The 27,526-nt window shown below is 46.9% G+C and overlaps 1 protein-coding gene across 2 annotated transcripts; it reads right to left on the bottom strand.

Moving 5' to 3' along the window:
- Positions 1 to 7,182: 7,182 nt before the first annotated feature.
- Positions 7,183 to 27,525, bottom strand: FSAF1 (40S small subunit processome assembly factor 1). 2 transcript variants are annotated; one of them, XM_082854521.1, is made up of 7 exons: positions 27,391 to 27,525; positions 24,944 to 25,287; positions 10,708 to 10,764; positions 9,622 to 9,717; positions 9,409 to 9,499; positions 8,795 to 8,841; positions 7,183 to 7,754 (listed from the first exon to the last, which is right to left on the bottom strand). In XM_082854521.1, exons 1-7 carry the CDS (start codon positions 27,476 to 27,478, stop codon positions 7,653 to 7,655), a joined length of 825 nt encoding a protein of 274 aa, XP_082710647.1. In that variant the 5' UTR covers positions 27,479 to 27,525; the 3' UTR covers positions 7,183 to 7,652. The 2 variants fall into 2 exon arrangements, with proteins under 2 accessions (XP_082710647.1, XP_082710646.1); XM_082854520.1 differs by having other exon boundaries at positions 7,186 to 7,754; positions 8,795 to 8,847; positions 9,413 to 9,499.
- Between the last annotated feature and the right edge of the window lies 1 nt (position 27,526).

Here is a 27,526-nt window from a genome sequence, read left to right as displayed (position 1 = left end):
ACAGCCACCTCTCCTGTCCTCAGCACAAAACACCTTCTAGGAACCAGAACGGACCTCGGGGAGAAGGCAGGTCCGTGCGGCACACCCGTGTTCTTGAGGAACCAGCAGACTGAACAAGGGACTCGTCAACAACTCATGGCCTTGGGTCACCCTCTCGAGAAGCCTGGGATTCAGAGTAGAAGCGACAGGTCACGGGCTTCTCATCTGCCATCGAATTCCCTGTTCCTTTACAATGCGGTGACGTGTTTGTACATAAAAAACGATATCAAGATGATGCTTTGGTTGGGCTGGCTGACGGATAACTTGGTATTCGTCTATCAAGCAGTTTCGGTGAGAAAGGAATTCAAAGTAATTTAAAGTGTCAAGTTCCATTATATTGTAAATAATGCCCCCCCCACACCCCCCACCCCCAAGCAACGTAGTTCTGCAGTTTGTTCTTTGCTAGTGAGCCAGTTTGGTCCAAGTGTATGCCTTTCCTTTTAGAATTAATCTCTTTAAAAATTGTCCAATAGCATTTCACTGCATAGCATCCTAGCTCCTAATTCAAAGCAAGGTAAGACATTACACACAGCCCGGCTTCCCCCTCTGTCCTGTTTGGGAAAATAACGATTCCAATTAAAGTGGGCATCAGTCATCCTGACCCACAAAGGGACTCACCTAAAAACGATAAAACTGTAGATAGTTATAGGCTGAGTCTTCAGCCCTATACGTACGTATCTGTAGTTTCGACAGCAACCTCAGGCGCCCTGTGGCCCACCGACACTGGGGAGGGTCATGCGTACAGCGCAAGCCTGGGCAGAACAGGGGTTCAGAGAGCCATGGGGACAGGCCCATCCTCCTTGCTCTTAGCGCCCAGGACTGCCCCGTCTCTGGTGCCCCTGCCCTCTGCCTACCAGAGCACTCTCAGGAAAGGACCAGGATGCAGGATCTATGTGTACTTCTTCCAGGGATATTTGCTTTTAAGCCTTAATTCTAGTTGCAACTGAAAGGCTTGGTCCCCTGAGAAGGCGGGTTTCAGAGCAGGTGAGCAGGCCGCTTGTACAGGAAGCTGCCGCTGGTCCCAGGGCGCCTGCTGGCTGTGAGGTCGGGAGGGTGGATACAGCCCCAGGGCACTCAGCCTATGAATGCTGAAAAACACTATCACGAGACCCTGGGCGATGCCAGGAGTTCTCAGCCTCAGCACTACTGACATTCGGCGTGGTGGGCGAGAGCGGGAGGGATATTTCTCTGTTGTGGGACCCTGCCCTGTGCATTACAGGATGTTGAGAAGCGTCCCTGACTCACTAGATGCCAGTAGCACCCCAAATTAGTTGTGACAGGTAGAAGTGTCTGCAGACTCCCTGGCTGAGAACCACCGGGTTATGCTGGCAGTCTGTCACGTGTCCATATGTACAGTGATGCGTGAGGTGTCCACGCTGTGGTCCCCGGAAAGCCTGTACCGCGAGGCTGAGGGCTTCATCTTGACACCCACGAGCAGGCTTTCCCAGGTCTGCAGTGTCCTGCCAGATGGGGCAGGTCGGTAAAATGAGGGGAGCCACTCACAGAAGCCAATCCGTCAGGTCTCACTCTGTACTCCCCAAATGTCCCCAGCCCACCCCCATTCCTAGAAATCAAAACTCCTTACCCGTGTTGTTGCCTGCCCACTTTTTGCCTTCCACTTTTGACTGGAAGCAACAGGAACTTCTTCGGAGGGGTGTGGCCTTCAGCTGGTCAAAGAAATCTAATCAGGTATCATCAAAAAGCTATTCAAGGCCTCTGCGGATCCCGGGAAATCTCGGCTTTTCTTTTGCAAGTGAGCCAGGAGCTATTCATTGGTCATTCCTTGGTCCACGGCTTTAACTTTAAATGGACTGTAAGACAGTGAAGAGTAGGTTTGGGGCAGGAGACCAGGCTCAGCCCCCAGGAACGCCTCTCCTTGAACCTGGTACCGGTGCGGCCAAATCTCTTCAGTGTTTCCGTGCCTCAGTCTCCCCGCCTGAACGTGGGAGCGGCCACACTAACCTACCTCGTCTGGTGTGCTGTGAGGAACACAGGATAATGCTCCTTAGAGAAGAAAGTGGCGCATTTCATCTATGGAGGTCCAGGCTAACAGCTCACATTCAGAGGACGTGCGGTGACTTTCCCAAGCTTTCTCTGACCAGTGTCTTCCATCCAAGCCTCTTGCGACCAGGAGCACGTGTTGATTACACAGCTGCCTGGCCGCGAGGGGGCAAAACCGGCTTCACGTGAGCACAGAGGGCAACACAGCAGCTGTTCCCACTGTCAGAGCAGAAGAGCCGTCAGCAGGCTACGCGTCAGTGTTCCCAAAGGCGTCTGCAGGCAGAAACCCCCTTGAAACATGGAAGGAGAGTGACCGCCTTCCTGCCTCCTTGGTTATCTTAGTTCTAGTATTTAAGGGGTCTCCCAGCCGATGATGTGTCTCCTCTGTTTCCAAAGATCTCAGCAGAGGGAGCGGCTTTGAAAACCAGCGTCTAAGTGTGGAAGGCGGGTTAGGCAGAGGGGCTGCTGTCATCACAGGCTGGGACTCACTTGCACTACCTGGTAAGGGGGGGGCTCCTGGCTTTCGCGATGAACCATGCCGACTTGAGGAGGTGGGAGCTGAGAGTCCAGGCAAATCTCTATGCCGCGGGAGGCATCGCCTTCTCTCAAAGGGCACGGCTCCCACAGGGCGGGGGCTGCCTGGCCGGGTCCCAGGAGACCCAGGGGACTCTCGGGCCAGCAAGGTGGGCGCTGGTCCCCAGGCCAGGCCCTCAGGAAGCCTCTGAGGAGAGTCCAAGACAGGCTTCAGGTGTGGAAAAGTGACTGCTTGCGGCTGTGGACGCAGGAGCGTGGCGGATGCTTCCTGGGGGAGGCTGCAGCCTGGGGAGGGCCTTTCCGACTCCTCACCTGGTGGCCCGACGGCCCAGACCCCGGGGTTGCTCAGCACCAACTGGAAGTGCAGAGTGAGCAAAGCAGAAAACGTGAAATGCATGATGTAGAATTGCTGCTTTCACACTAAACTGTTGTATCAAGCATGAGAGATGTGTGTCTAACGTTGGCAAAGGAATTTTAAGAGTAACAGAAAGCTTTGTGTCCTTGTTTCGGCTGTCGACAGAACCTGCGTCTTCCTGTCTGTCTTTGCCCCGCCCTCTCCCTCCCCCACCCCTCCCCCACCGCATCCGCTTTCTGTTGGGAGCTGTGGGCATTTGCTGGCAGCTCTTGGTCCCGTCGGTGTTCACGTTCCACTGGAAACACGGAGGGGGGAAGTGGGGGGAGGTAGGCAACGTTTTTCTAATTTTTGTATTGGTGTCCCAAGCGTTTGCATTTTTGAATTGCAGACACTGTCTTCTGGTCCTTGGGGGTTGGCTGAACTTCGTGTATTGCCTTTTGGAAAACCTGAGTTTTACCGCAGTCTGAAGCAATTTGAAATAAATTCTTTTGACACTGCCAACAGCTGAAAGACAAGGTATGGTCTGTGCTTACTGCTCAGCGGCAAGGTCTGCCTCTCTCCAGAGCGGCCTAAGTGCCAGCTGGATGGGGCAGAGACGGTGGGGCGGGGTGGAGGGACCCCAAGGTCAATGTGCTTCTGCGGCGTGCGCCCGGGAAATCGTGAAGGGATCACATTTGACTCTCTTCTATAAGGTACCATCTCAAGCAGTCCATGGAAGTCATTTTTGCAAGAGGTAATAAGGCTGGAAATTGATAACAGTTAACATATGGTTAAAGATAAATTCACATATGAAAAATCAATCATGGGTTACAGTGGAAGGTAAGACTTGGGGGGAAACGTCCTAAGTGACCTGGGAGCATGAAGGAGACTGACCGGCCCCTTCACCCAGACCGAGCCTGGTGTCTGACTGCAAACTCTGTGCCGCCTTCACATCCCCCGAATTATGCTCCCCAAGAGCAGCCGTCTCCAGTGCCCCCCCCAGCCCAGGACCTGGCCTCAGCCCTCAGTCACCTGCCAGACCACCGAGTGGTTCAGCAGGGTCGGGGGCAGTCGCAGACTCTGAGAGCGGAGGGCAGGACGTCCCTTAGAGAGAGCTCAGTGCCCCCCCAGCCCAGGACCCGGCCTCAGCCCTCAGTCACCTGCCAGACCACCGAGTGGTTCAGCAGGGTCGGGGGCAGTCGCAGACTCTGAGAGCGGAGGGCAGGACGTCCCTTAGAGAGAGCTCTTGGCATCAACACAAAGAAGGAAGCAGAATCAGGCCAAGGGAGACTCAGCGACGGCCTCACACCTCAACTGGAGTCGTCCGGAGCTGGGATGACAAGTCCCTCACATCAGGACTTCCCTGGTGGCCCAGTGGCTAGGACTCTGCGCTCCCAACGCAGGGGAGCCCGGTTCAATCTCTGGTCGGGGAACTAGATCCCACATGCATGCCGTAACTAGGAGTCTGCATGCCACAACTAAGACCCTGTGCAGCCAAATAAATAAAAAATAAATATTTAAAAATAAGAAAAAATAATACCCTCAGGTCAATCATCACTGCCTGTGGCCAGCACGGGAAGGGGGCGGGCAGTCCCCGAAAAGCGCTGACCGCACTCTCAGCAGCAGAGGGACCAAGTCCTTATTCCCGATGGGGGATCTGCGAGGGACATCGCAGGGCCCACCGGTCCACCCCCCCTGTGCCACACATCTGTGCCTCCCTGAGGTTTGGGGAGAAGCTCTTCCAGAGTCCCAGAGAGGGGAGCTGGGCTGAGGAAGGCTCGCTGGGCCTGGCGCTGCCCAGACGCTCACCATTAGCGCCCTTTCCTCCTTACCCTAGACTCCCATCGCTGTCACCCAGCACCTGATTCAGACCCTCATCTCCTGCGGGCCCCTGGACCCTTCGCAGTCCAGGGTTCCGGCACTTGTGTGTTTGCCACCCACACTGGGGACAGGGAGTATGAGAGACACATGGGTGACCACCTGGGCGCAGACAGACCCCTCCCTGGCCCCTGGGTGCCGGCAGCCCCACCAGCTCTTGCTGGTCAGGCTCAATCACCCCTATGGGGTGGTGTCTTCTCGTGCAGGCAACAGCCTTGGTTCAGTGGGACACAGCTGTGCTCTCTGCTTCCCTCTTTGCAAAGTAGGGGCGCTAGGTCCACAAGGCCAAGAGTTTTGGGGACAGGAACCTCGAGTTCCCTAAGCGGGTCACCGGGAGCAAGGGCAGGCGGGAGTATCGTGTGGCACCAGGACCGATCCACGCGATGTGCCCACGACCGGGGAGACGCTCTGCGACGGGGGGAGGGCGGTGAGTATGGAAGAGACCGCGAGGAAGCTCTTACCCAGCGCACCCAGGCCAGGGCTCCTCCCTCTGTGGCTGCTGCCAGACGACCCTTGTCTTCCACGGAGAACCGTTTTCCATTGTCACTTCTCTCTGCTGCTAACCTTGCTGGAAGGAGCCTCACCAACAGGGAGATAAAAGCACAGTCTTATGCGTGATCATCAGTCCTTACCGTGCAGGTTGCTTGTAGCCTCTAGACCTCTGAGTGGTTCCAGAGCACCCCGTGGTCACAAAACTGCTCTGTAAATATTTAAGAGGTGAAACAAAAACAAGGAAAGCAATTTACACTAGGAATTTGCGTGCTTTTCCAGAATTGACTAGCCTGGGGCTCTGCTCCTGAGTCGGGCCAAGTGCTCAGTTATCTGAGCCACTGAAGCTCATGGGCGGTGAGGTGAGGTATCCCGGCTCCCTGCAGATAAAGAGAGGGCAGTAAACTGGGCTGGTGCCCACTCCACTAGGTTATTTCCAGCTCCTGAGATTTTTTCCTAGGGCTTCTGCCATATTTAGGATCTTCTACACCTTCTTAAAAAGTCCCTCTTGGGCTTCCCTGGTGGTGCAGTGGTTAAGAATCCGCCTGCCGATGCAGGGGACACGGGTTCGAGCCCCGGTCCGGGAAGATCCCACATGCCGCAGAGCAACTAGGCCCGTGAGCCACAACTACTGAGCCTGTGCGTCTGGAGCCTGTGCTCCGCAACAAGAGAGGCCGCGATAGTGAGAGGCCCACGTACCACGATGAAGAGTGGCCCCCTGCTTGCCGCAACTAGAGAAAGCCCTCGCACAGAAACGAAGACCCAACACAGCCAAAAGTAAATATAAATTTTTTTTTAAAACGTCCCTCTTAAAAACTGCCAGAATATACACCCTAACGAACACCGCCTTTCAAAGTGAACCTGAAAAATAAAAGTTACAGTGTTTCACTTAATAAAACATTTCCAATCTTGCTTCAATTCAAAGCATATTTTGAACAATGGCAATGCCTTCAGAGTCAATGTATGAGTCGCTTAAGAAAGTCAGCCAGCAGTGAAAAGTACCCCTCTGTTTTCACCAAAACTTTATTATTTGTTAGGCTTGGATCTCAATTTTTGGCACTGAAAACAAAAAAATTGAAGACCTTTTTTTTTAAAGTTCCACAAGCTTTGAGAAGTTCCAGACACTTTCAACAAGGGCAATATTATTTTAAAATATATGTATGATTACCCCAGGTGATGACTTAGAAGGAGATAACATTTGCTTAACTCATCTGTTGTGTTATTTAATAGTCATGGTCATTTTTACCACAAAAGTTGTATTTTATTTATACAAGTTCTTACAAAGTAGAGTTTATACACTTTGGCTGAAAATCGAAAATGCTTTTCCCACAAAACAACTGACAAATGATCACATTCTTAGTTCTTTGATGATATAGTAACATTAAATCATTTTTAGAAAATTAAAAAGCAATTTTAAGCTAATTATTAGCATCTACAAATCCGTAAAATTATGAAATATCTACAAGCAAATGCACAAAACACCAGTGAAAGTGAAACCCGAGTGAACCTTGATGGAGAATATTAAAACATTCTTCTCAATAGTTTTGAAACAGGAGGGAAGGGGGCAGGGCACAACCTTTGAAAGAATGACATAGCCCGAGGACACGATATAAACTGATTAGAACCAAATGGGTCCAAGATGGCGGACGAGTCGGCTTCCACTAGACCTTGAGCCCCAGTATACGCTCACTGTAACACATCAGCAAGTTAAATGACACACCCACAGGCGCCATGACAGTTCCAAGAGCGACCACAAGGGTCAAAAAGAGGGCGGTGGCCCAGTTCCTGGAAATCCCCACCCCTTCCCCCAAACAGCTGGAATACTCCTACCACTCATTAGCCTGTGAAATGACCCACCCTATAAAAACGGGCAACCCCAGACCCTGGTGCCACTGTCGCCTTCTGAGATGGCCAATGCTCTGTGGGTGGAGTGTGTGTCTCTCTGAATAAATCCACTTCTTACCCATCTATCACTTTGTCTCTCGCTGAATTCTTTCTGCGATGAGACACCAAGAACCTGAGCTTCATGAAGTCCTGAGACCAGGTGTGTGACCTCAGCTGGAAGCCTGTGGGTTCAAGTCCCAGTCTGAGTTACACGGTTTCAGTTTTACTTCAGATTCACATTACAGTTGTGGCCCAACATGGTTATCACACACACACACACAAAAATCAGACACTTCAGCAGATAGAAATTTTATTATTTCAATTTGATTCTGTTCCCTAAAATAAAAGAGCAGTCTATGAAATATGAAGTAAATAAGAATAATCTGGAAGTCTTGTAGGGGTCCAGTTTCAGTACACCGGCACTTTCCCATTTCTCTCTTTATTTTATAAAGTACTTCATTTAGCCACTCTGGAAGAATTTATTTTTTTGATATCAACTTGGCTCAGAATCAGTGTCCCATTTTTGAATTTTCCAACCTGTCCAATCCGTCCACTTGACAAAATACTGGGAGCTGATTTCTTCTTTTTGGATTTCCTACATTTAAAGTGAGAGGAAGGTACTATAGTTAAGCTTATACAAAAGGATTTCAGCACCACCAACCAGGCCACCGAGGTCTGGCCCTGCAACCTCCGGGCCCCTCCCATGCAAGGCCCCCGCCCCACTGCAGCACCACTAGCTTCCTGCGTCCCTGAACATGCCAACTGCCTCCTGCCCTAGGGCCTTTGCACTGGTTTCTTCCACGTTGAATATTCTGCTACCAGATCTTTCCGGATCTTCCCCACTCAGTTCTCGACTCAGATGCGGCCTCCTTAGAACGACACACCAGCCCACCCTCAGTGACGTTCTCTCACGATGCACTATTTCAACCTCCTCACAAAACCTGCCAGGACCTGACATGCCCTTACTTATCTGTTTAGATGTTTTGCTGTGTTTCCCTCCCTAAAATATAAGCTCCTCCAGGGCGGGGACTCTCAGTGTGATCATGGCTGTACGCCCAACACCTAGACACCTAGGTGCCGGCGCACAGTGGGCCCTTGACAGACCACACAACCAGAAGAGATGACCACCTTCCAGCATGTGCAAGCTCGCTAGGGGTCCAAGAAAAAGCTCAAGACAAAAGTAGATTTCGAAACAGTAATTTGAGGAGAGAGAAAAAGGTACTTGAACAAAAGCTAAGAAGCAAGCAGAAAGGCACAAAATCAACGCTCCATTACTCAAACCACGGTGCTCTGCCTCATGTGGTCATGCAAGTGCAGGCAGCACAGGCTCTCTTAGGAGGGGACAGAGGTCTTGTTGGAAACGTCAGCCTCAGCTTTTCCCTAGTCACTGCACATGTCTGGTCTTTGAAAATGGGAGACTGGAGAAGGTTCCTAGTTCAATCCTGAGGGAGTTGTCTGATCTTGGACAATTTACTGAATCCTGTCTTCCCCCTCAAGGGCTGACTTAGGATCAGGAGAGACAGTGCACCACTGTATCAGGCTAGAAACACCACATCAATTCAAGGTATTATGTTCAGAACTAACCAATGGATATATCCAAATCATTCCACCCGAGTACCTGATGGTATCACTCACCTGTCTTCCTGTCCTTTCCTCTTCTTTTTCTTGAAAATATCTGTGTCCTGGGCCTGATTTCACAATTAAAGAAAACATATGTATCAGTAATGGAGATTCAAAAAAAAGGCAAGAGGTTTGTGACCAAAAGCCACAGAGATATCATTTATTTTTAATATGTTTTTCAAGTAGGCATGTTAATTATACAAAGTTTCATCCTAAAACCCTTTCAAGACTGTGAAAGGCCATTCAGAGAAAACAGACAGGAGAAATGTCAAATCTTCCATTTTAGGCAAAAGGGAGGGAGCGTAACATCTATTTCCCTTGTGGTTTTTCAGAAGTCCGTGTGTTCTATACAATGTAAAAGGCAAAAAAAAAAAAAAAAAAGACTGCATATAGGGAAAAGGTCAAAGTAGCTCCCAGTACCTGAACAGGAGTCTGCTATTTCAAAGCAAACCTTTCAGGTAAATAAGTCAGATTATGTGGCTGGTATCACAAAATGTAGCTGACTTGAAGAGAGGGTAAGAACAGTCATGTAACTCTAGATTTGTTGCTGTCTAGACTGCTTTCCAAGCAGCGGGGTCCAGCAAATTGCAACCACCTTTCTGTTCTAGTTTAAGAAAAGGCTATCACACCTACCGTTCTCTTTACTTTTTCCTTTGCAGACTTTTTTTCTTTGATTTGCTCCTGCAAAACCTTGTAATTCACATAACTATTTTTGGGAGGCTGAAATGAGAAAGGACACCAAGCATCATTTCTGACTTGGCCTTTGCCCCCGCCCTGTCCTGCCCGGGGCGCCCCCCTTTGCTGCACCCCGTCTGCGGGTGGGAGGCAGAAGCAGCCCTCACCTTAGCGCCCAGCATAATGGCGCGTCCCTGCTCCAGGACTCTCTCCTTTCCTTTTCCATAACCTGTGATCCCAAACCGGTGCACTTCCAAACGAGCCTGCAGACACAAAGCACAGTCAGGCCCAAGTGCCTTCCAGAAACTCCACAGAGGAAACACAGCCCTAGGAGTGCTGCCTGCCAGACACGATGGGCTGCAAGCCCAGCACTTTTATGGAGGACCTGCAGGGGCTACACCTCGCAAGAGTGCTGTCACGGCGTGGTTTAAGCAGCTTTGTGGAGTCTCACAAAGGTCCATAACCTCCCCACGCCATTCTCCCACACTGAATGCAGGCAGTCGAAGCAAAGACTTATCTCCACACAAATTAGTGACAAAATGAGGGTGACCCGCAGAGCTCTGCTGTACTGTAGGATGTGCCCTAAAACAAGCTATTACCCATAAAGGCAACAACTAAAAGTACCTTCCCAAATACATCTACTCACACGTGGAAACCCTTTATCACAGCAGCTTCAAACACAGGTCCATGTTCTTTCTTTAAAAACATATTGTAGAAGAGAAAACGTCACCAATACCCACTCTCGGCAGCTGGATTACTTCCTGTCTTTTTTCTCACACATTATTTTTAAATTTTTATTACTATTATTTATTTATTTATGTATTATTTTGGCTGCGCTAGGTCTTAGTTGCGGCACGTGGGAACTTCATTGCGGCACGTGGGACCTTCATTGCAGCACATGGACTCTTAGTTGTGAAATGCATGTGGGATCTAGTTCCCTGACCAGGGATCGAACCCGGGCCCTCTGCATTGGGAGGGTGGAGTCTTAACCACTGGACCACCAGGGAAGTCTCTCCCACACATTTTTAAAACCTAGTCACAACCACAGAACACACACATCCTTGCTTTTCCTACTTACCATTGTATCATTGACACTGTAGTCACAAAACCGACATGTTTTAAACGACTGCACAATGTTGAATCAAGTAAATGTAGTGTGATGTGCTTCGCCATTTCCCCAACCATTGGACAACATGTAAACATATGCATTTTTGTTACAAAGCTGAAAAAATTAAGAATTTCAAAGCACGTACCTTTTCTAAGTTAAATTCTTGTACATCCACATCTTTCTTGAGGATACTAGTTTTGGTCTGAAAAGGAAAAGAAAACATTCTTATTAAGGTCATCTGTTCCTTATAGCATCCATCACACCAAGAGCATACTCATGTTTTTAAAAGCCTTGAAACTGGCCCAGATGCCTAAATAACAAACAATAATACATGCTTGTTGCACAGAAGCCTAATTAACAGCTAATGGAAGACAAATGGAGAAAATAAATTTAAGGTTTCAAAGTTTAAGAAAAGACTGACGAGAAACTAAAAAAGAAAAGAGAGTAAGAGAGAGACCAATGTCTGTATCTCACACACCAAATGTGGGAAACTGTATGGTGGGGGGTTTAGAAAAGGATAACTGAGCAGAATTTTAGAGGGTAAAAAGGTCATATTTAAATAATTCTCAGGAATTCCCTCGCGGTCCAGTGGTTAGGACTTAGCGCTTTCTATGCCATGGCCCGGGGTTCAATCCCTGGTTGGGGAACTAAGATCCCACAAGCTGGGAGGGGAAAGGAGGGAGGGAGGGAGAGAGAAAGAATTCCCTCTTTTCTTCCCTCCTATCCAGCCACTGGAATAATGGCTAACTCTCTTAAACTCTCTTGAGTTGAAATTTTCTTTCAGGAACATCAGATTTCTAGAAATGATGGAGACTGGGTTTATAATTCCCCACAGAAAATAATGCTACTGGAAATGCCATCAAAATATGTGACTCTTTGCATCAATATATCCCCTGGCTGTGGTTACCAATCCATAGAATTGACCAGAAGTTTGAGACTTCAAGGAAACTATTGTCAAATCTGGCCAAGGACAGCGGTCTCTACTCAACCTCAGGCCATCCCAGCCATGCAGCATCTAGAAAAGCAGTCCTGGCCTCTGGCTCGGAGGGGCAGGGTCTGTGCGGAGAGCAACGGACAGGGGAATGGCTTGTTAAAACCCTTCTGCTTGTAACCTGCCTTCACTGGTTAAGCTCGCTTCAGTTATTTTGTTCTTTCCTTTCCCCTCTCTTTAACTGCATGCCTACCAGCTTCTCGTAGCCTAGTTGTTTTGCAGGAATTTGGAGTCAGCTCCTGCCCCGTGTGAGCTGGCTAAGGCTGGCCGGGTCATCAGCCCTAAAATGGGCCTGCGCAGGTGTCTGAGGAAGGGCCTTTTGAGGTCAGGGGCCAGAAAGCTCCGATCACGCTGAGCACCTCCATTCTGAACACAGACGCCTGTGACCCAGATACGCCTGCACAGAACACCGATTACCTCACCTTTTCCCCTTCCTCCGATCACCCTTCCCCACTCCTAAGACCACCATGCTTATCCCATAAAGACCCCAGCCCCCTCGCTGTTGGGAGGCGGATCTCAGACTTGTTCTCCCATCTCCTCACTTGGCTGCCTCTTGAATAAACTGTAAACCTCGGCATCTAGGCGTCTGGCTTGCTGCACGTCGGGCAAATGGACCTGGTTCAGTAACAGATCCTTCTTTACAGAAAAAATTCTTGGATAATTATCATGATGCTGAGTCTATTAGCATGATCCCCACCACTACCTTAACTTTAATTTCTACTTTTAGCTTTAAAACCACTTTAGTACAGTATTCACAATGCAGCACCTGCATTTAGAAATAATCAGTGGTCTCCCCTGTCTTCTTTCCCCTACCCTTACTGTGGCAGGGGGCACTAGTGCCTACAGGTAATACCGGGTCCTCCTCCACTTCTAGGCTCACAGGAGAACTAGGCTTTGCTGCCTACCTGAAGTTAGGCACGGCTACATGACTTGTTTTGGCCAAAGTGTGAGCAGATGGAAGCATGCCCCTTCCACATGAAACCTCTAAGAGCCTTCATCGGGACTTCCCTGGTGGTGCAGTGGTTAAGAATCCGCCTGCCAGTGCAGGGGACACGGGTTCGAGCCCTGGTCTGGAAAGATCCCACATGCTGCGGAGCAACTAAGCCCATGAGCCACAACTACTGAAGCCCACATGCCCTAGAGCCCGTGCTCCACAACAAGAGAAACCACTGCACTGAGAAGCCCATGCACCGCAACAAAGAGTAGCCCCCGCTCGCCACAACTAGAGAAAGCCCGCACGCATCAACAAAGACCCAGCACAGCCAAAAAATAAAAAATAAATTTAAAAAAAAAGGCTTCATCAACTCCCCTTCTCCACCAAATGGTGGAGCCCCTATCACCCTGGGCCCCTAGAATAGGACGGCATGGATCATAGCAGTCTGCCCTGACAATCCTGATGAACACGTAACATGAGAACAAGATGAACTTTTGCCTTTAAACCACTGAGACGTAGGGACTACTTGTTACGGAACCACTGTCTCACCCATCTTGACTGATAAAGCCTCCCTGTCCCACACACGAGAGAGAGAAACGTTTGGAGATTGTGAGAACTTGTCTGTTAGGTAGTGAAGAAGAAAGCAAGCTATAAGAAGCAGACTCAGACTTGAGTACCAGACTCAGTGAACTTTCTCACGGGCTGACTTGCTGACCAAAAGTATCTTCTCCTGCACTGGTAAGATTTTTCTTCTATTAGTTACCCTGTCCAAACTTTGTCCCATTAGAGAAGAGTTGGGTAAATAAACACTCTCTTTTTAATTATGCCAGCAGTTCTGGGAATACTGAGAAACTTTTTCATATCTTCTTGAGCGCAAATTATTTCAATTAGATTACTTTCTTCTTAATACCTATCTGACACTCGATATACTAAACAGTAGGGGACATGGTACAGCTAAAGGGTGATGGACTTCAGGGCAGCCCTGGGGTACGGCAGAGATTATGAGGGCAGTAAGAACCCGGGGCAGGGACTTCCCTGACAGTCCAGTGGTTAACACTCCATGCTTCCAACGCAGAGGGCGCAGGCTGGATCCCTGGTCGGGGAACTAAGATCCCATGTGCCATGGGGCGTGGCCAAAAATAAATACATAAATAATAAATAATAAAATAAACATTAAAAAAAAACAAGAACCTGGGGCAATAACTTGACAGAATGTCTTTATGTCTAGTGACGCTTCTGGTGCAGTACACTTGTGTTCCTCAAGAGACAAACAGCCTAACTAACCTACATTCCCTCTCGCTTGTGTAGTAGTTGGGCACACAGCTTTTAAGCCAGAAAGTCTGGGGTCTGAACCCGAGCTCTAGCACTTATTTCACATCCACAATCCTTCATCTGGAACCCTGAGACAATTCAGATGGTGATGCTGTGAATATACTGAATACTGTCCAAGACAGCAACCCGTAATTAAGCACATTCACGTTTCGGCAGCAATGCCTATGAATATTCACGCCCAATGGAACCAACAGAAATAACTCTTAAGCCTCACTTCAGTTCAGGTCGGGCTTTACTGCCAAATAAATTTGCGCCAAATTTAAAAAAACCACCTAGCCTGTGCTTTCCAAAGCTCTGGGGTTTTGGAACTGCGGATATGGGATGGTGGGGTACCTGCTTAAATGCAGGCAAAGAGCTCAACCTCTCTAGGCATCAACCTCTTCTGCGAAATGAAGACAGGTCACGCTGTGAAGACCTAATGAGATACTGAACTAGTTAATGAATGTAAATAATCACGGTTAGTACAAGTAAGCACTCAGGAAATACTGGTAAATCTTTACTCAGCAATTGCTTACATGTTCAGAGCAGTGTATGTGCACCTCAGCCCAGGCCACAGGATCCAGGCGTCCCTTCTGGCCTACAGTACACTGTTCTATTATTTCTACTGTATCCTTCTTGTCTCTTTTCTGTGGAGGCCGTAAGGTTCATGAGATGCACCAGTGCTAGGGGTGGAAGAATCACATCGATCAGACACACCTCTGAAGGCCGGACAATACTTGGATCATTTGAAGCTACACATGACCCTTTCATCTCTTAAGAGCACAGGAATTTTCTTCCTTATAGGCAGCCTTGCACTCATTAAAGAGTGAGTTCATCCACTCAATCCTCAAATCACAAGTCCAGGCCACGCCGTTTTGAACCTGGACCCCTGCAGTAATCCTCACTCGGTCCCCTCATGCCTCTGGCTACTGCTCACCTATGATCCATTTACCACGCAGGGGGCAGAGCCATCTTTTTAAAATATAAATCAGATCACTTCACGCCCTTGCTTAAATTCTCTGGTGGCTTTCCATGTGCTTTAAACTAACTCCAAAGGCCCCATGTCTCCGAGGCCTGGTGCGGGCTGGCCTCAGCCTGTCTCTCCAACAGCCCACACCTTCCCCCCTCCGTCCCCCTCCCCCTTGTCTTCTAGCTCCTGGAACCCCGCAGGCCTCTCTACAGCTCAGGGCATTTGCAAGGCAGCTTCCCTCCCCTGCATTACTCTGCTCTCTCCTTCCCCAGCACCCTGCAACAAAGCATCAGCCTCAAGTCACCTCCTCGGACACCTCTGACCACTGGCTCTAAAGGAAGTTCTGCCTGTTACTCTCAGGACCCTGTATCTTTCCTTCAGAGGGTTTATAGCTCTTTTTAAGTATATTATTGATATTAATTTATCCAGGGTTTGCCCAATCCACCAGTAAACCATACACTCCATGAGAGAAGAGGGCTGTACCTTGTTTACTGTGGGATCTCCTGGGCCTGGCAAAGAGTAAGCACCCAATTATTTGTGGAATAAATGAATGAATAAGATTTCTGGGCAGACTACATCTATAGAGCTTTACAAATGGGACATGATCAGGAAGTTCACTTGTAGGTCAGCTATCTGGAATGGGTAAAATATTAAACAAATGGTGACCAAGTTCCCAGATAAGTCCATTAAAAGGGGTTCTGGTCAACAACTCCGATGCAGGGGGAAGGGTTTCCCACACAAGGGAGCAACGGTCCCACACAGTCAGGTGTCCTACAGTTCAGTGCTACTCTGACACTATCTACCAGAGATGGCACAGGTTCCGCAGGTGAAGGGGCTCAGTCCTACGATACGGTCCCCACTTCAGAGGCCAAATGCAAGCCCAGGTTGTTACCTGTAGTACTTCTAACAGACTGCCTACAGACTGGAAGTTCTCATGACCCCCTCCTTGGGTTCAACTAATTTGCTAGAGTGGATCACAGAACTCAAGAAACCCGTTTACCTCCTAGATCACCAGCTTATTCTAAAAGGACATAACTCAGGGACAACCAGATGGAGGAGATGCAGAGGGCAAGGCTCGTGGGAAGGGCGAGGAACTTCCACACGCTCTCCAGGTTCCACTCTCCCAACCTGGAAGCTCTCCAAACCGTCCTTCTGGAGTCTCAGAGGTTTCATCACACAGGCATAATTGAGTAAATCATTGGCCACTGGCAACTAGCCCCTTTGCCCTCCCCAGAAGTCAGGGCATAGGTTCTCTAATCACAAGGTTGGTTCTCCTGGCAACCAGTCCCCATTCAAGGACGCTTTCCAAGTCATTTCACTAACACAACAAAAGACACCTTTACTGTTCTCATCTCTTAAGAAATTCCAAGGGTTTTAGCTCTGTGCCAGAAACAGGGACAAATATTTAATATTTCTTATTATAAATCGTCATATCACACCTACGAAAATCTGTTTCAATACACTATGTAGTTTAATCATTGTTTATTGCACAAGCCTAAATTCTGGGAAAAGAAGGTCATTTACTTGCCAGTACCTCTTGTGTTCTCGATTATACTTCAGACAACAGAGGGCAACAGGAACTCACATGGAGACTCGACTAGTGGGGGGAGCCACATAAATGGAGAAATAAAAGGAAAACAGAAATAAAAAGAAAACTTCAAAGACGGCCAGCTGATTGCACGACTGGTCAATGGAGGCTACCATTATTTGATCACGTATTTTTGCGGACCCCATGTCTGCACTGTCCTACGGTGACTTGTAAGTCTTCAGAGAGCAGGGGCCACATGTACCTGTTCCCATGTTGCACAAACTCTTAGCAGAGCACTATGTGTCTTAATTACTCCAATGGTCTATCCTTTGCCTGGCATGCCCTATACCCAGGATATGCCATAACAACTAGCTCTATATTAATTTGCAGTTATTTATATGTTGCAATGTCAACATTCTAAAGTCTTTTTATGGGCGTATGTGTTTTTACTGTGTCCACATATACTGTCTCCTTAGCCAGACACATTCACATTTTCAGAAGATAAACTTTAAAAAGGAGAAAAGGGTCAAGATGGTGTACTAGGAGGACGCGGGGTTTGTGTCTCCGCATGACTAGGGCACCTACCAGGCACCGGTGGGGGACCAAGGACCCCTAAGGGGACGGGAGGAACTCCCAGCGACCGGGCAGAACGTGGGGCATGCGGGGAAGTGAAGGGGGAGGAGAAGTGGAGGCGGGACTAGACTCGAGGGGCGGCTGGGGGAGGGGAAGGGATCCCACGCCCGGAGGGGAAAGGGGAGGGACGGTTGGGTGGGCAGAGGATCAAAAGGGAGCGTGGCCAGGTTTCCCCTGCCCACTTGGGCCCCGGGGAGCCAGCTGAGATCCCGGGCCTGATCCTCTGCCCACCGAGGCCCCCTCCAGCCGCACGGGTCCTGAGGGAGTTGCGGGGGGAAGGGGGAGCAGAAGAAAGGCCGGACCTCCAGGACCGGCACCCCTGAGGGGCAGCTGGAGGAGGGAAGGAGTTCTCATACCTTCTCCCCTCCCCGCCTCCACGGAGCCCACCCACGGTTAGGGGTTCAGCACCGACAGGGAGACCCTCAGGGGAGCGGAGGAACGGAAGGGAGCGCGGCCAGCGCTCTCCCTGCCCACTCGGGCGCCTTGGCAGCACAGAGCCCAAGCCCCGCCCCTGCCCCCACCCGAGGCCCCGCCTCTACACCCACTCCAAGACGCCCTCCAGCTATGCTGAGCCTAAGCGCCACTCACACACCCTCACTGAGGGCCCGACCTCCAAACCCCGGAACTGCACACTCCGGAGGCCCCCTAGGGCCACGCTGCCTCTCCCCCAGCAGAGTTCAGGTGCGAAGCCTGAGGCCCCGGCCCGCCCTAAACCCCTCCCCCACCTAAGGTCCACCTCCCACCACCCCTCCCCACCTAAGCTCTGCCCCCCCCCATAGCCAAGGCCCTTCCCGGCCTTTCTGTTTTTCCTGTTTTTTCTTTTTTCTCTTGTGGTTCTGTTTTACCTTGTTGTAGCTGTTTCAATTCTATTTTTATTTTTCCTAATGTATTTTTTATCTTTCTAATTTTATTTTATCTTTTATGCTTTGTTATTGTACCACTCCTTTTTTTTTTCTTTTCTTTTGCCGTGCCACACTGCTTGCAGGATCTTGGTTCCCAGGCTGGGGGTCAGGCCTGAGTTCCTGTGGTGGGAGGGCCGAGTCCAAACCGCTGGACTAACAGAGAACCTCAGACCCCAGGGAATATTAATTGGAGTGAAGCCTCCCGGAGACGGGAGGTCCTCATCTCGGCACCAAGACCCAGCTCTACCCAACTACCTGCAAACTCCAGTGCTGGACGCCTCAGGCGAAACAACCAGTAAGACAGGAATCCAGCCCCACCCATAAATAAAAATGAGACAACAAAAACTACGTTACAGATGAAGGCGCAAGGTAAGAACCTAGAAGACCAAATAAATGAAGAGGAAATAGGCTACCTATCTGAAAAAGAATACAGAGTAATGATAGTAAAGATGATCCAAAATCTCGGAAACAGAATGGAGAAAATACAAGAAACTTTTAACAAGGACCCAGAAGAACTAAAGAGCAAACAAACAGTGATGAACAGCAAAATAACTGAAATTTAAAATACTCTAGAAGGAATCAATAGCAGAATAACTGAGGCAGAAGAACAGATAAGTGACCTGGAAGATGAAATGGTGGAAATAACTGCCAGGGAGCAGAAGAAAGAAAAAAGAATGAAAAGAACTGAGGACAGTCTCAGAGACCTGTGGACAACATTAAATGCACCAACAATCGAATTACAGGGGTCCCAGAAGAAGAAGAGAAAGAGAAAGGGTCTGAGAAAATATCTGAAGAGATTATAGTCAAAAACTTCCCTAACATGGGAAACAAAATAGTCACCCAAGTCCAGGAAACACAGAGGGTTGCATACAGGATAAACCCTAGGAGAAACACACATATTAAGCACACAAACAAAAATTAAATTCAAAGAAAAAATATTACAGCAGCAACAAAAAGCAACAAATAACATACAAGGGAATCCCCGTAAGGTTATCAGCTGATTTCACAGCAGAAACTCTGCAGGCCAAAAGGGAGTGGCAGGATATATTTACAGTGATGAAAGGGAAAAACCTACAACCAAGACAACTCTACCCAGCAAGGATCTCATTCAGATTTCACAGAGAACTCAAAAGCTTTACAAACGAGCAAAAGCTATGAGAATTCAACACCAAACCGGCTTAACAACAAATGCTAAAGGGACTTCTCTAAGCAGGAAACACAAGAGAAGAAAAAGACCCACAAAAACAAACCCAAATCAATTAAGAAAATGGTAATAGGAACATACATATCGATAATCACCTTGAATGTAAATGGATTAAATGCTCCAACCAAAAGACACAGACTGGCTGAACGGATACAAAAACAAGACCCACATATATGCTGTCTACAAGAAACCCACTTCAGACTTAGGGACACATACAGACTGAAAGTGAGGGGATGGAAAAAGATATTCCATGCAAATGGAAATCACAAGAAAGCTGGAGTAGCAATACTCATATCAGATAAAATAGACTTTAAAATAAAGACTGTTACAAGAGATAAGGAAGGACACTACATAATGATCAAGGGATCAATGCAAGAAGAAAACAATTATATATATTTATGCACTGAACATAGGAGCACCTCAATACATAAGGCAAATGCTAACAGCCATAATAGGGGAAATCAACCATAACAAAGTAATAGTGGGGAGACTTTAAAACCCCACTTACACCAATAGACAGATCATCCAGACAGAAAATAAATAAGGAAACACAAGCTTTAAATGACACAAGAGACCAGACAGACTTAATTCATACTTATAATAGGATATTCCACCCAAAAGCGGAAGAATACACTTTCTTCTCAAGTGCACACTGAACGTTCTCTAGAATAGATCACACCTTGGGTCACAAATCAAGCCTTGGAAAATTTAAGAAAACTGAAATCGTATCAACCATCTTTTCCGACGAACTCTACGAGATCAGAAATCAGTTACAGGAAAAAAAACCGTAAAAAACACAAACACATGGAAGCTAAACATTGCGCTGCTAAATAACCAAGAGATCACAGAAGAAATCAAAGGAGAAATTTAAAAAATACCTAGAAACAAATGACAATGAACACACGACGATCCAAAATCTATGGGAGGCAGCAAAAGCAGTTCTAAGAGGGAAGCTTATAGCAATTCAAGCTCACCTCAGGAAACAAGAAAAATCTCAAATAAACAATCTAACCTTACATCTAAAGCAACTAGAAAAAGAAGAACAAAGAAAACCCAAAGTTAGTAGAAGGAAAGAAATCATAAAGATCAGAGCAGAAATAAATGAAATAGAAACGAAGAAAACAATAGCAAAGATCAATGAAACTAAAAGTTGGTTCTTTGAGAAGATAAACAAAATTGATAAACCTTAAGCCAGACTCATCAAGAAAAAAAGGGAGAGGACTCACATCAATAAAATCAGAAATGAGAAAGGAGAGATTACAACTGACACCGCAGAACTACAAAGGATCATAAGAGACTACTACAAGCAACTCTATGCCAATAAAATGGACAACCTGGAAGAAATGGACAAATTTTTGGAAGGTACAACTTTCCAAGACTGAACCAGGAAGAATTAGAAAATATAAACAGACCAATGAACAGGTAATGAAATTGAAACTGTAATTAAAAATCTTCCAACAAACAAAAGTCAGGACCAGATGGTTTCACAGGTGAATTCTATCAAACATTTAGAGAAGAGTTAACATCTATGCTTCTCAATCTCTTCCAAAAAACTGCAGAGGGAGGAACATTCCCAAACTCGTTCTACAAGGCCACCATCACCCTGATACCAAAACCAGGCAAAGATATCACAAAAAAGAAAATTACAGACCAATATCACTGATGAACATAGATGCAAGAATCCTCAGCAAAGGACTAGCAAACAGAATCCAACACATTAAAAGGATCATACACCATGATCAAGTGGGATTTATCCCAGGGATGGAAGGATTCTTCAATATACGCAAATCAATCAATGTGATACAGCATATAACAAACTGAAGAATAAAAACCATATGATCATCTCCATAGATGCAAAAAAAGCTTTTGAAAAAATTCAACACCCATTTATGATAAAAAACTCTCCAGAAAATGGGGACAGAGGGAACCTACCTCAACATAATAAAGGCCATATACGACAAACCCACAGCAAACATCATTCTCAATGGTGAAAAACTGAAAGCATTTCCTCTAAGATCAGGAACAAGACAAGGATGTCCACTCTCGCCACTATTATTCAAGATGGTATTGGAAATCCTAGCCGTGGCAATCAGAGAAGAAAAAGAAATAAAAAGAATACAAATTGGAAAAGAAGAAGTAAAACTGTCACTGTTTGCAGATGACATGATACTATACATAGAGAATCCTAAAGATGCCACCAAAAAACTACTAGAACAATCAATGAATCTCGTAAGGTTGCAGGATACAAAATTAACGTACAGAAATCTCTTGCATTCCTAAACACTAACAACGAAATATGAGAAAGAGAAATTAAGGAAACAATCCCATTTATCATCACAACAAAAAGAATGAAATATCTAAGAATAAACTTACCTAAGGAGGCAAAAGACCTGTACTCAGAAAACTATAAAACAATGATGAAAGAAATCAAAGATGACACAAATAGATGGAGAGATATACCATGCCCCTGGATTGGAAGAACTGAGACTGTGAAAATGACTATTTCCAAAGCAGTCTACAGGTTCAATGCAATCCCTATCAAATTACCAATGGCATTTTTCACAGAATCAGAACAAAAATTATACAATTTGTGTGGCAACACAAAAGACCCCGCACAGCCAAAGCAATGTTGAGAAAGAAAAACAGAGCTGGAGAAATCAAGCTCCCCAACTTCAGACTATACTACAAAGCTACAGTAATCAAGACAGCATGGTACTGGCACAAAAACAGAAATATAGATCAATGGAACAGGACAGAAGGCCCAGAGATAAACCCACACACCTATGGTCACCTAATCTATGACAAAGGGATACACAATGGAGACAAGACAGCCTCTTCAATAAATGGTGCTGGGAAAACTGGACAACTACATGTAAAAGAATGAAATTAGAACACTCCCTAACACCATACACAAAAATAAACTCAAAATGGATTAAAGACCTAAATGTAAGACTGGACACTATGAAACTCTTAGAGGAAAACATAGGAAAAACACTCTTTGACATAAATCACAGCAAGATCTTTTATGACCCACCTCCTAGAGTACTGAAAATAAAAACAAAAATAAGCAAATGGGACCTAATTAAATTTAAAAGCTTTTGCACAGCAAAGGAAACCATAAACAAGATGAAAAGACAACCCACGGAATGGGAGAAAATATTTGCAAATCAAGCAACAGACAAAGGATTAATCTCCAAAATATACAAACAGCTCATGCAGCTCAATATCAAAGAACCCAATCAAAAAATGGGTGGAAAAAAAAATGGGTGGAAGATCTAAATAGACATTTCAGCAAAAACGACATACAGATCATCAAGAGGCACATGAAAAGATGCTCAACATCCCTAATTATTAGAGAAATGCAAATCAAAACTACAATGAGGTATCACCTCACACCGGTCAGAATGACCATCATCAAAAAATATACAAGCAACAAATGCTGGAGAGGGTGTGGAGAAAAGGGAACCCTCTTGCACTGTTGGGAATGTAAATTGATACAGCCACTGTGGAGAACAGTATGGAGGTTCCTTAAGAAACTAAAAATAGAACTAGCATATGACCTAGCAATCCCATTACTGAGAAACTGTAATTCAAAAAGACACATGTAGGGACTTCCCTGGTGGTGCGGTGGTTGGGAGTCCGTCTGCCGATGTGGGGGACAAAGGTTCGTGCCCCGGTCCGGGAAGATCCCACATGCCACGGAACGGCTGGGCCCGTGAGCCATGGCCGATGAGCTTGCACGTCCGGAGCCTGTGCTCCGCAACGGGAGAGGCCACAACAGTGAGAGGCCCGTGTACCGCAAAAAAAAAAAAAAAAAAAAAAAAAAAAGACACATGTACCCCCATGTTCACTACAGCACTATTTACAACAGCCAGGACATGGAAACAACCTAAGTGTCCATCGACAGATGAATGGATAAAGAACATGTGGTACATGTATACAATGGAATATTACTCAGCCATAAAATAAATGAAATTGGGTCATTTGTAGAGATGTGGATGGACCTAGTGTCTGTCATACAGAGTGAAGTTAAGTCAGAAAGAGAAAAACAAATACCGTATATTAATGCATATATGTGGAATCTAGAAAAATGGTACAGATGAGCCTAGTTGCAGGGCAGGAATAGAAAGGGAGACGTAGAGAATGGACATGTGGACATATGGGGGGAAAGAGATGGTGGGACGAATCGGGAGATTAGGTTTGACAATAAATACACTACCATGTGTAAAATAGCTAGCTACTGGGAACCTGCTGTAAGGCACTGGGAGCTCAGACCGGTGCTCTGTGATGGCCTAGTGTGGTGGGATGGCTGGGGGGAGGAGGTCCAAGAGGCAGGGGATGTGTGTATGCGTATGGCTGATTCACTTGGCTGTGCAGCAGAAACTAACACAACATTGTAAAGCAATCATACTCCAATTAAAAACAAAAAAAAAAAAAGAAAGAAAGAAAAGGGGAGAACCACCAAGGAAGCTAAAAATTTCATCAAGTTGAGGAAGTCCAAAATGTAAAACGAGTTGAGGTTCCTGAGAAAAGCCAACTACAATGAAAAGGGATTCTTTGGAGCAGAAAGAAGAATAACAGCCTGCTACACATGTTCCATTATTAAGAGATAGGGAGATGCAGACTCATTCAATGCCAACTTTTTTGTCCTTTCTATTAGAAAGAAAACTCTCTATTCCAGAAAGATGAACACAAGTTGAGTCTAAGCAGAAAGTGAAGACCGAGACCTTTGAGGAAACAAGGGAGGGTGCCTAGATGCTTTATGTCAGTTAAATTCTCCAAACACATAATTGTATTGCACAACAGTGCTTTCCAACCTTCTTCACATCATGGCACACAGAGAAAATACTAATATGTCTGGCTCACTGCGGTACTCTGTGGTAATACCAGTCTTTCTGGAAGCTCCCTGGCTGGCCGGCTTGGGGGCTCTGGCTGCAAGGGCCAAAGGAATCCATTTCTTGGTCTGCCTGTAACAGTTCCCATTGCCCCAATATTTGGATACTGTAAGAATTGGAAAGCTGACCTAGAATCCTAAAATAAAGGTAGATATGGTTACAGAATGCATTAATAATCTTTGAGGAAGAGATGCTGGTGAGCTTGACATAAAGTACTAACTAAATTCTAGAAAAGATGTGGTAAACACCAGTCACTAGCACGTGTTCACATGTTCATCAAGAATACGCAAGCCTAACTGTCTTTGTAGTGGGTTGAATCGTGGTCTCCAAAAAGAAATGTCCATGCACTAATCCCCGGGAATCTGCAAATGTGACCTTATTTGGAAAAAGCATCTTTGGAGTGTAATTAAGTTAAGGATCTCACGATAAGATCCATCCTAGATTTAGGGTGGCCCTAAATCCAATGACGGGTGTCCTTCTAAGAGAAAGGCAGGAGAGTTGAGACTCAGACACCAGGAAGAAGTCCATGTGAAGACAGAGGAAGAGCCCAGAGCTCTGCAGCCGCCAGAAGCTGGAAGAAGCAAGGAAGGACCCTCCCCCGGCAGAGGGAGCGTGGCCCAGCCAACAACATGATTTGGACTTCTGGCCTCCAGAACTGGAAAGAATACATTTCTGTACAGCAGCCCCAGGAAACTAAGACAATCCTCTTTCTTTTTATGACAGACAAAAGTGTACAGGACATGGGGAAAGCAACAGATACGTGACGTCTGGATTTTTGCAATGAACTGGACAAAAACTTGTGAAAAAGTCTGGATAAGCAGCCATGCCTCTCTCAGAGGCTGAATTCGGAGTCAGACTTCCAAGCTCAGCCTGAGGTTGCTGCCCAGCAGTCACACTGCTTTCCATCAGAATGCAAGTTCCTTGAGAGGAAGCAGTTTTTGCCTTTTGTTCCCAGGGCCTAGAACAGTGGCAGGACAGCATCAGGGTTTTCACCACGAAGGCCAGTTCCTTACCTTTGCGTTCTCGTCTTGATTGGGCTTCTGTTTTCTTTTTCTACTTCTGCTGTGAAATTCCACCACTTCTACTGGTTCCCTGTCGTTCCTCAGGGGAGAGGGGGCTACTGCAGAACTAGAGACTACAGGTCCTGAAGTGAAACCACCAGGGGTCACGGCGGGAACACCCTGCAGCTCTTCCTGGAGTTCCTGGAAGAAGCTGGAAGCACTCTTCCTCTGGCCTCTGACAAGAGATCCAGGTTGGAGATCTGGCTCTGCAACCAAGGCCCCTGGGGTCCCCATATCTCTTTTCTTCTCTCTTTTCTTTCTGATCCTTTTCTGCTCTGCTTCATCTTCCGTCTCTCCTGTTTGTTCAAACACAAAAGGAAAAATAAACATTTTGTGTTTTAGCTATCACTAATACCAAATCACGCGAATGCACGTGTACATGTGCCACAGCTATAAACATGCAGAAATACACACAAAGACAAAAACTATTTTTCTTCCAAGAGGGTCGTATTTGCACAATTTATAGAATCCAAAGTGCACAGTCATCTTTTCCCAGGTAACTATATTTACGTCTTTGACTCTTACTAGCACAATTACTTTAGTCCTCACCTTGGTCCTGACTGTAAGTGTCATCATCACAATACCCCAGAAACTGGTAATCCCCGTTGGCTCACACTTTGCAATTAAAATGTTAGTACATCTGCCACTGCAGCCAGTGTTTCTTTTTTTTTTTTTGCGGTACGCGGGCCTCTTACTGTCGTGGCCTCTCTCGTTGTGGAGCACAGGCTCAGCGGCCATGGCTCACAGGCCCAGCCGCTCCACGGCATGTGGGATCTTCCCAGACCGGGGCACAAACCCGTGTCCCCTGCGTTGGCAGGCGGACTCTCAACCACTGCGCCACCAGGGAAGCCCCAGTGTTTCTTTTTAACACTTTCTAGGGTTACAGGTGGGGACCGCGGTCTTCCTATTTCCTTTCACGGTTATGAATTAAGATGAACCTAAGACAACTGGCTTAATTTGAATGCCTTTACTTTCAACTAAATCTCCACACCTCCCCTTTGTTTCAGCTGCTCAAACTCTGACCAGTCACCTGAAGGTTCTGACAAGAACTCTAGGCCTAACGACTCACCGACAGTATGACTATTACAGAGCTCTCCAAACATTAGCTATTTATGTTTGTCTATTTTCTCAGTCTTTTATTCAGTAAATATGTATTAAGAGTCGACTAACCTTTGGCATCAGGCATATAGAAATGAGTAGATACAGCCCATGCCTTCAGAGCTCCAAGCATAATTTCCAGGCTGTGTTAACACGAACTATATTTAGGATTTTGCAGAATAGTCCTTTCCTCTAGGACTTCTCAAGGTCAGAGGCTAAGTCCTCTCTGTCTTCCGACATTCCCAAGGGCACAGAGATGCCCCGTCCACAGTTCAAGTCGGTAACAAGTGCAGGGGTTGGAGCCAGACAGTGTAGGGCTTGGAACCCAAGCTCTGAAAATTACTAACTGGGTGAACTTCAAGTTTTTTAACCTTTAGTGCTTGTTTCTACAATAATGGGATCTGTCTTGTAATAATGGTATTAATGACAACATCTATTTCATAGGATTGTTGTGAAAATTAAATGAGTATATACCTGTAAAGCATGGAGTGGATGGTAAGTTCTTAATACGATTTTAGCTATTATTTTGACTGTGTAATGAGCTTAGAATTTCGAGCAATGGCTCCAAAATAAAATAGCAACATCACGCTACAAATTTAAGAAATACGTTTGGCCTTTAAAGGCAGTAATGCCTAACGATTATCTTTGGTGCAGTAACAAATGATGTCACCTTCCCTGGGGCAAATTCTTCAGAGTGTGTGTAACGGTCTCCCTACCCAAGTGCCAGGAATTGCCAATCTTTAACGATAAGCTCTTTTATCTTCCTCTTCCCCAGTCAAGATAAAGGAAGGAGAACATAAGTCAGCCAACTTAGGGATGACAGGTCATGAAGAGCTTCCTGTGAAACCGCCCCCCGAAGTCCTTGGCAGGGGACACACTGAAGGATGAGATCCCCACATGACAAGGTGGCACCAATGCCCGAGGGTCAGGCGGGTCTGGGGGGTGCGTGGGGAAAGGGGGCTTCCCGGAGAAAAGCGATTCGGGGAAAAGGGGTGCTATTTCGAGAGCCCGAGGTCCTGCGAACACCTCCCCGGTAAGTCTGAAAGCCTTGGTCTTCCGACACGCAAGCCGGTCCCCACCGAAGGACGAGCTAGGAGGTTTAATTCATAAAAAACGCTCAACAGACTCCGGTCGCGGGGGAGGGTGATCTCCGACAGAAGCGAGTGGGGGACCCACTGTCAGAACCGGGTCGGACGAGCTGAGAGGTGCTCGACGTTCAAGAACCTTTAGTCGCGGAGGCCGGCCCAGTTCCGCGCTGCTCAAGTCCGCTCTCCACGTGGGCTCCGAAGGCCCGTACTCACCAAAGTCGTAGAGGTTCTGGAGCAGAACGTCCAGAAGGGCCTGAGAACCGGGAGGAGCAGAGGTGTCTAGCGCGGGCTCCTGCGCCATCGTGGGGCCCGGCCGGTCGTAGCGGGACAGCGCAGAGCGCGCGGGACT

Source organism: Leucopleurus acutus, assembly GCF_964270905.1.
Source record: "Leucopleurus acutus genome assembly, chromosome: 14".
Lineage (NCBI taxonomy): Eukaryota > Metazoa > Chordata > Mammalia > Artiodactyla > Delphinidae > Leucopleurus > Leucopleurus acutus.
This window is presented reverse-complemented; position numbering and strand designations above follow the sequence as displayed.

Coding starts and splice junctions, on each gene's coding strand:
- FSAF1 (XM_082854520.1), bottom strand. CDS start 27,478: ATGGCGCAGGAGCCCGCGCTAGACACCTCTGCTCCTCCCGGTTCTCAG. Junction 9,718..10,707: donor AAGAATTTAACTTAGAAAAG/GTACGTGCTTTG, acceptor TTGTGTCTGCAG/GCTCGTTTGGAAGTGCACCG. Junction 8,848..9,412: donor AGGAAAAAGTAAAGAGAACG/GTAGGTGTGATA, acceptor TTGTGAAATCAG/GCCCAGGACACAGATATTTT.